The sequence below is a fragment of the Setaria italica genome, chromosome VIII (assembly GCF_000263155.2).
Source record: "Setaria italica strain Yugu1 chromosome VIII, Setaria_italica_v2.0, whole genome shotgun sequence".
Classification (NCBI taxonomy): domain Eukaryota; kingdom Viridiplantae; phylum Streptophyta; class Magnoliopsida; order Poales; family Poaceae; genus Setaria; species Setaria italica.
The window spans coordinates 3,331,883-3,340,695 of NC_028457.1; the positions used below are offsets into that span (position 1 = coordinate 3,331,883).

The following is an 8,813-nucleotide window of genomic DNA, read 5'->3' on the forward strand; positions in this document are numbered from 1 at the left end:
TACCGTTGAGGGCCTTGGTGGGCGAGCGGTTGAGGATGTGGATGGCCGTCAGCACCGCCTCTCCCCAGAAGATGGCCGGCATCCTCCTCTACTTGAGGAGGGCTCGGGCCATAGCCACCACCGTCTGGTTGCGCGCTCGACGACGCCATTCTGCTGCGGGGTGTACGGCGTGGAGTAGTGGTGCTAGATCCCCTTGTCGGCGCAGTACGACGTGAACTCAGCCGCCGTGAACTCGCCGCCGTTGTCGGTTGACTAAATAGACCATGAAGTCATTTCAATCTGTTTTAGGGAATTAATTATAATCCTTTATGACGAAACCTTGGTCCCTATGAAATTAAATGCACTATAAATATATACTACATATGGCACCAGATTAATAAAAAAAACTCGACCTGCGGGGTAAGACAGCCCCCGGGTATTTTGCTAAGAAAAAGATCTTCTCATGTAGGTCGAGAAAAACCCTGAACCCCTGCGCCACCCTTACGTAGCGGCACCGTAGCTCGTGTGAGATGACCAACGACCTGGGCCAGACCTTAGACCTATGCTTTGGCATGGGACAGATGAGGGGATTTTTTTAATCCCAGCTTGAAATTCGCTCCCATAGGGAGTCGAATAGAGGAGTGCTGCTAGAGCCACTTAACCGAGGCCAGTTCCCTTTCGCAGCACCAGATTAATGATTTTTCCTTTCTTTCCGGCAAAACCTGTAGACTATTATGCTTTATATGTTTGATTTTGTCCTGTTATTATCCTAAACTGCATAGCATTTCAGAATTTATTTTCTTTCCTTTTTTTATAACAATTTTTCCTTTTCACTGCCTAGGATTGTTCAATTATATTCTGAAATCCTTTTTTTGTTGAACATGACAAGAAGAGTACTATCAAATTCAAAATGCAGAGTTAATCTTTTTGATGTGCAGGTGGCACCAGCTTAACCTGTCATTTTGTACCAAACACATTTTGGAGCAATGCGTGGCCAATTCTTTACTTACTTCGTTCTGGGAGGGAAAAAAAAATTAGAATCATTAATGCCAGTCAGCCTAAAGCCATGCATCGTTGTACTCCATCCAGAAGCTGCTGCCACTGCCGCATGTCTGGAACCGATCATATTCCTTGCCATGTTAAAGTCCAGGACATGACTTCAGAAGTTCGGATTAATATCAAGGGTCAGCTTGGAGCCAAGAAGCCTATTTGGCCCGCACTTATTTTTTGGTGTAAGTTCCCCTTCACAACAACTCTACTCCTTGAGACAGTCATCATTGTCCTCATTCAGTTCCACTGTAGTGGAGACATCTGATAACCATTTATATGGTGTGAGAAAATGACTACATTGACTACGTTCAGAGTATGCCAGCAGGTAGCTAGTGAAGGATCATCCTATACAATAACGGTGCTATATGATTGCCTAATAGGCATAAAATAAATGAGTCTGGAAGCAAGTTGGTGTCGTGAGCTCATTGGACACGGGTAATAATTAAACGCACAATATGGGGTATGATAACTGTGTTTCCCCTGGCCATATCAAATATAAAATTTTAGGTCATATACATTTTTAGGCTATCAGAACTGTCATATATAAATTTTAAATTTTATACCTTTTTTTCTGGATTAGATTAAATGAACTGTAGATACACTGTCGGAACTCATTAGAGTCGGAGCTATTTCTTGTGCTCAAAGTTGAGATCGAAACATAAACTTTGCATATAGGGTTGCATTTTGGGTTTGCTTTTATAATTGTAATTGCCACATGAGCTTATCCATATATATTGTTGAGTCCAGACAAGGATTTATGACTTGATGCTGACACGTGGCAAGAAGCACTACAGGAATATGCTTCAGCGCGCTCTGAGTTCCATCTGCTTCGCTGTGACATGCCAACAAAATGACACTGCACAGTGTCCTTTGTTTTAGTATGTACACTGAAGTTGGTAGAGAGCCACACAAAGCGACAAACACCTTTGGTTAGATCCATGTTGCACCAGGGCTCCAAGTTCAAGACAGTTTAGCTTGCATTAGCATGAAGGTCCACAACCTATTCTCTCTTTTCTCCTCCAATGTTCTCTCTGCCCTTTGTCTCCTCGCTCTCTATATAAGTGACACTAGAGCATATGGACCAAAGCAACTCTTAAGGTAGGCAGTGAGCCAATGGAAACCATGTCATATCCTTGTTCTCCTCTTCTCTCTTTTCCTATACACGAAGAGAGTTGCTATCCGCTATGGTCTCCTGAAGTAGCCTGCCATGAGAATTCCCCTGTTGATCCTTCCCCTTATCATCATGAAGATTGTGAGCTCTTTGACACCATAGCCACAGATTCTAGCGATACACATGGCCAAAATGCTTTTGGTGTTGATGCGCTCACCCATCGTCATGAGAAGCTTCTGCGCCAAGAGAATGGTAACTTGGCGGCTATCCAAGAGGAGCTCATGGAGGAGAACAGTCTAAGTGATCTCCTTCTCACTGGAGCAGAGGCGGTCGAGGCTGGGGATTCAAGCCTTGCCTCAGTAGTGTTCTCAAAACTTGATGACCTCCTTCATGTCACCTGTGAAAATGCAGCAACCAGCTGTTTTGATCGCTTGGCCTACCACTTTGCCCAAGGCCTGCAGTCCCGGATGTCTGGTGCCTGCTCTCCATGCTACCCGCCAGAACCAGTTCAGTCTGGTACCATGTCGGTACACCAGATGATACAAGAGCTGTCACCATTTGTCAAGTTCACGCACTTCACCGCCAATCAGGCCATTCTAGATGCCACCACAGGCAACATGGATGTCCATGTCATCGACTTCAACCTTGGCGAGGGCGTCCAGTGGCCGTCACTCATGTCAGACCTTGCTCGCCAAGGTGGCAAGTCGTTCCACCTTACGGCAATCATAACAGATGCTGATTACAATAACAACACTCATCACACAGCTGCACGGTGTCTTGCAGAGTTTGCCGAGTCCTTAAACCTCCCCTTCCAGTACAGCTCTGTTTGTATACACAATAAGGAGAACCTGGAGGACTTTTCCAGGAACCTTGAAGGCTCAGTGGTTGTCTCATGTGACACAACGAATTTGTGTTACAAGTTGCGGAACAAGTTACAGATGCTACTACTTGGATGTGTCAAGAAGTTGCAGCCTACATTAGTGGTCATCATAGAAGAAGAGCTGGTCGGATTTGGAAAAGAGGCTTCTCTATCTCAAGGTTCCTTTGTAGAGTTCTTCTTTGAGGCATTGCACCATTTCACAACGGTGTTTGAGTCCCTGTCGAGTTGTTTCAGAAGTAGTAGCAATAGGATCTTCCTGAGGCTTGTGGAGAGGGACATGGTGGGGCCGAAGATACAGGACTTTGTGGCGCAGTACGGGTCTGTGACACTTGAGGCTCCTCCTAGGAATTTGGAAGGGTTTATGTCTTGTGAGCTGAGTGCTCGTAATATTGCCCAGGCCAGGATGCTGGCTGGGTTGTTCAATAGGAGCTTTGGGATTGCACATGAGAAGGGCAGGCTTCAGTTGTGCTGGAAGTCCAGGCCTTTGATCTCTGTGTCAGTTTGGACTCCTGTGTGATAGAAAATGAGTTTGTGATGGTCTTAGGGCTAAGAGTTTGCACTGGAGATTTTTTTTGGTTGGAAGATATCTTGTAGAATGCAATTATGAAAATGCCAGTATTCTGCTAGAAGTTTAGGGCTCTCCGGTCTGTGGTTGCATAATCTTTTTAGGCCCTTGCAATGCTAAGCAGGGACTTGCATCGACGAAGCAGTCGTGGAAGTGCATCCTAAGCAGCAGTTCCCGGATGGGGAGGCGGCGGCGGAGGGCCATGGGAGGGGCGGCGGAGGGGCGCGGGAGGAGCCGGCGAAGGGCGCGGGGAGGCAGCGGAGGGGCGCGAGCGCGCGACCGTGCCGGAGGAGGCGGAGGGGCTGGGAAGCGGAGGAGGGAGGTGGCTGGGAAGGGGTAGCCGGGTAGGGTTTCAGGAGGAGGAGCTCCAGAAGTCCAGGTTATATATGGCTTCTTAGCCGGGCCGAAACAGGTGTAAAGTTTAGGCCGTGCCGCCCGTTGGTGGTCCATGGGCCAAATGGGCCAGGCCGTGCCGGGCTAGCCCACGAGCTGAGGCAGCGGCCCAAGGATGGCCCGTGGTGTAGGCTGGGTCGGGCTGGCCCATGGGCTGCGGGTCATATGGATAACTATACTCTGGTCTGTGGTTGCATAATCTTTTTAGGCCCTTTGCAATGCAACTTCTACGCATGATAAGTCACAGTATATTTTATCCTTCTCCAATCGGGCGTTTCTTCTTCTGAATTTTGAGCTTGTTGCCATTCCTTACCTGCCTTTGAGTTTTGGAGGCTGCTAGCAGCCTAGCACAGCAAGCACCGACATATAGTTGATGGAATGGTGGGCCCTTACTTCTTCTTTCTTTTTTTTTGGTTTTCCACAGTGATTTCAATCGCGCGCGAGCTATACCACAGTGAGTCAGTGATTTAGCAGCGTCTCCATTTAGCGGATTTTACTAATGAACTAATTATAGGCAAATTTAAGAGGCCCATTGGCAAACTCAAGAACAAACGCATGGTCCTCTAGCCCAGCCCATCACCACCACGCAACGCACACATAAACCAGCCCATCATCCACACCTCTCACCCTCTGTCCTCTCCCCCTCTCGCCGGCGGCATAAGAAGGCGAGGAGCCCACCACCAAGGTCGCCACCTTTCCCACCTCTCCCTCTCCTTTCACCCCCTCCCACCTTACTAATTTCAGGGAGCAAGCTGATTCATGGCTCCCTTGACCTTCAGCTCGCAGGCGCCAGCATTCATCTTTGGGCGGACCTCCACAGCCTAGAAAATAATGTTGAACATTCAGTTAAATTGACAGATTGGAATCGCCTGGACAGAGAAACAGAGGTAGAGAGAGCGTTGCCGACAGCGAGAGGAAGATTAAAAATGACGCGGCTCTACTGACGCACAGGTCGACATGGACGCCAGCGTGGAACCAAACCAGGGTGGACTGTGGCACTGGGCTCCGGGGGGTCATGTAACTGGTTTTTACGGTTAGGGGGGGGTTCATTTAGACGGTTTCATAGGTCAGGGTTGAGTTTTAGACTTTGGTTAGAGATCAGGAGGGTAATGTGTACTTTTTCCTCAAAAAGATCCTGCATACTTGATGTAGACTCGCTACATCGATCATACTCCCTCTGTCCCTTATTATTCGTCGCTCGGGAAGTGGGTTTGTGAGGGAAACATGATTTTCTAGAGACAAATAAAAAAAGACAGAGGGAGTTGACTGTTGTTTCCTTTGCAGACTTCCTAGAGCTTACTGACCATACGTTGGAACAGACAGGTCAATTTACCATGTGAACTGCTTTCTGTCACTTTCAAAAACTCGACCATCGAGGTGCCGTGCTTGGAATTCGGGTCGGGACGGGACTTTCGACGTGTCTGGTGTTTATTCGCTTTCATTAACTATTTCTAAAAGGACTTTCTACATGTTGACGCCATTAGTCATTTGGTCACCTGAGAAGTCCTGGCTAGCTGTCTCTGTTTGCAGACTTCAATTCGATCACTTCGTCCCAGCGAGTTCTCATCATGGAGGCACTGATATCTGCAGTTGCAGGTGATCTTATGAGCCGGTTCATCTCTTTTGTAGCACAGAATTTTTGCAATCATACAGAGAGTGAGGATAATTACAGGAGGTTGGAGCATGTCTTGCTAAGGGTTCATACTATTGTCGAGGAAGCAGAGGGGCGGCACATCAGAAATCAAGGAATGCTCCTACAGCTGAAGATGCTCATCAAGGACATGTATGTTGGGCACTACATGCTTGATAGGCTCAAGATTCAGTCTATTAAAGAAGAAAAAGTTGAAGGTGAGGTGAGTCATCAGAATCAGCCATTTTCTATGTCTGCTCTTAGTGCTGCCAAGCGCTTTCGTTTTGCTTATACTACCAGAATGAACACACCAGTAGCGTCTGGTACCAGACCAAGTGCAGCAAAGCTTAAGTGTATGCTTGAAAGTTTAGAAACAAAGATTCAAGATATGAGGGAGTTCGTCATACTACTTGCCAGCTGCCCTCGACTGCCTCATCAGCCTTATAGTACATATCTGTTCATGGATAGGTGCATGTTTGGTCGCTACTCTGAGAAACAGCAAGTCATCAGTTTCTTGGTATGCAATGATACTCATGGCTGCCCAAATCTAGACATCCTTCCGGTCTTGGGTCCGCATAGAGTTGGAAAGAAAACACTTGTGCAACATGCTTGCAAGGATGAGAGGGTACGCAATTGTTTCACGGATATATTGTTCTTCAAAGGACATGATCTAGAGAATGGAGAATTTGCAGCGAACTTAAAGGTTAACTCACGGAAGTGCTTGTTTGTTATTGAGTTCAGTTGGGGTGTGGATGAGGTAGCATGGATGAACTTTAAATCCTATTTGCAGAACGTGGTAGGTGCTGGAAGTAAAATTGTTCTGATAGGAAGAACTCAGGAGGTTGCTAAGTTTGGGACGGCTCATCCTATCTGGATGAAGAGTTTGTCTGAAGAAGAGTACTGGTACTACTTCAAGGCTCTAGCTTTCGGAAGCATGGATCCTGATGAGCATCCAAGACTTGCATCTCTGGGCATGCAGCTGGCTACTGAACTAAAAGGCTCATTCCTGGGTGCAAATATTCTTGGTGAGATGTTAAGATCTAATCCTAACCCTCAATTCTGGCACGCCATCTTGTCAAGTGTCAGAGCGCTAGTACAGGAACACCTGTTTTCCTCTGGCGTACACCCGGAAGACCTTCTCGAGAGAAATGCTCCTGTTGATTTTCCAATGGCCTTTGTGGGTGCTCATGGTCAGCGATGTCTGGTGTATGATCTTAGGGAGGCTGACCCTGGACAAGATGAGCTGCCGTTACCGACTTCTCAAGAAGTGCTAGTGGGTGGCAAGGTTCCTGCTGAGGAGAAGTTTGATGTGCTGGTTTGGAAGTCTCGCATCCCACCATACTGCAGCTTCATAGCTACTTACAAGAAACAGAAGCCGCAGCGCATGGTTGGCAAGAGGAATCGTCTGGCACTGAGAGAAGCATCAGTGTAGTTGTTTGCTGGAAAAGTTCTCAGCAAGGTATTGCATGCATCCTCGGACATCTTTGCTCGAGGTTGTCTGCTGATGCATATGATCTCAAGGCAAGGGATCGAAGCCAACCGTGCCCACTGACGTATGGTTAGAAATTTTCTGGTGATGGGAAGTTTGATGTGCCAGTATGGAATTCTGGTCCTGCCTTTCAGCGAATGTCGCCACCTCTGTGAAGCCAAAGCCCATGTACATATTGGCATGATCTTGTTTGAAAGAACATATTGTTGCCACTTCCATTGCGAACTGTATGTAGCCCATTGTAGCCTTGTAGGCTTCTGGTCCAATGCTTTGTATGAAGAACATGTTGCTGTAACAGTGTAATCCCCTCCTTAGCTTGCTGCCGTCCATATGTTGCCCGTCACTATTCCTTGCTCCGGTTTCCATCTGTTGGATGCTGTTTATTCTTCTGAGAGTTTAACTGAAACAGGAGTCCGATTCATGTGATCTTTGAAGCTCAATCTTGTGTCTGATACTCCTATCAGTGCACAAAGATTGCAAAACCGGCCCGGCTGCAACTTGGGCCATTGTTTTCTCAAAAAAAACAAAGAAAGATGAACATCATTGTCGATTTGGTGTCAAATGGGTCTGTCTACTGGCTCGTGGAGTGCATTGCTGGACACGTCACGCTTACGACGGAAAGCACTAAACCTGCTGTCAATAAACATATGAACATCTTGACTCATGTGAAGTCACGGCCTAATCATGCATGCCAATCAAGTAGAAGGCATTTCAGAAGCTTCAAAGCAAAGTGTTGACGCTACATGAGATTGTAGTGCCTGATCATGACGCACATTATTGGGAGCAGAAAGTTGCCATGCATCATTGACCAAGCAAGAGAAGCTTCAAACGACGAATATAGCTGGGAGTAACCAGTGGATGAATTTCGCATATATAATATATATCACCCAATTTCAGGGTGCCCTTCAAATATTTTCTCGTATTTCAAGTATTTTTATAAAGTAATGCAAAATCTTTTTCATGGTGCCTTGATAGTGGCCAATCGAAGTGCTCTTTTTCTTGAGAATCTTATAGCTTATCAACATCCAAAAGATTTCCCTTTTTGCGGGCAGGTCTTGGTGACGTTGATCCTAAGCCTGATCCAGTGGAGCCAAGCCAACACACATCAGCCAGTTTCTTTCACCTTTTTGCACAAATAGTGCTTTGCACTGTTTATATGTCGTGCAAGTTGATGACATGGATAGACTCTTTATAAGGTGAAGGGATGAGCAATGAATTACATGTAAATCGATCTAGAGTACTGCTGTTATATGAAATTGTATTCCGATCCCTTCTTTACTAAACCCAACTCTTTATTTGGATTGATAAACAAGGTGGTTTGTTTTCACTACCAATTCAAAAAGATTTGCCTAATCCAGTAATCCCTGTTCGTCTAAACAATTTTCATAAGAGGCATCACAGTATCACATTCACAAGTGTGCATACCTTCTGTTAGGGAAAAAAAAAGTTCAACTACACATGAAAAAGGAGGAATTATCACGCATGTGGCATGTAGTAGCCATTAGTAACAACTCTAGCTTTTTATAAAAACAGCCCTTAGGAAAGGAATCACAAAAAAGAAAAGGGTCCCCTGGAAGTTTAAAATTAGGGCTAAATTTGAATAATAGAAAGAAGGACCATCCTATGTAGAATCCATTATTAGGATTCTTAGTTTGGCCAATGGGAGATATGATAAGTGACGTGCCGATTGGGGAGCAATGGTTCACTTGGAGTTGT

At 46.0% G+C, this 8,813-nt stretch overlaps 1 protein-coding gene across 1 annotated transcript; it reads left to right on the forward strand.

Annotated features, from left to right (window-relative positions):
* The first annotated feature begins 2,139 nt into the window (after positions 1–2,139).
* On the forward strand, positions 2,140–7,394 carry LOC101766196. The gene is made up of 2 exons (XM_022829197.1): positions 2,140–3,531; positions 5,493–7,394. The coding sequence occupies exons 1-2, from the start codon at positions 2,143–2,145 to the stop codon at positions 7,038–7,040; spliced, it is 2,937 nt and encodes a 978-aa protein (XP_022684932.1). The 5' UTR covers positions 2,140–2,142; the 3' UTR covers positions 7,041–7,394.
* The last annotated feature ends 1,419 nt before the right edge of the window (positions 7,395–8,813 follow it).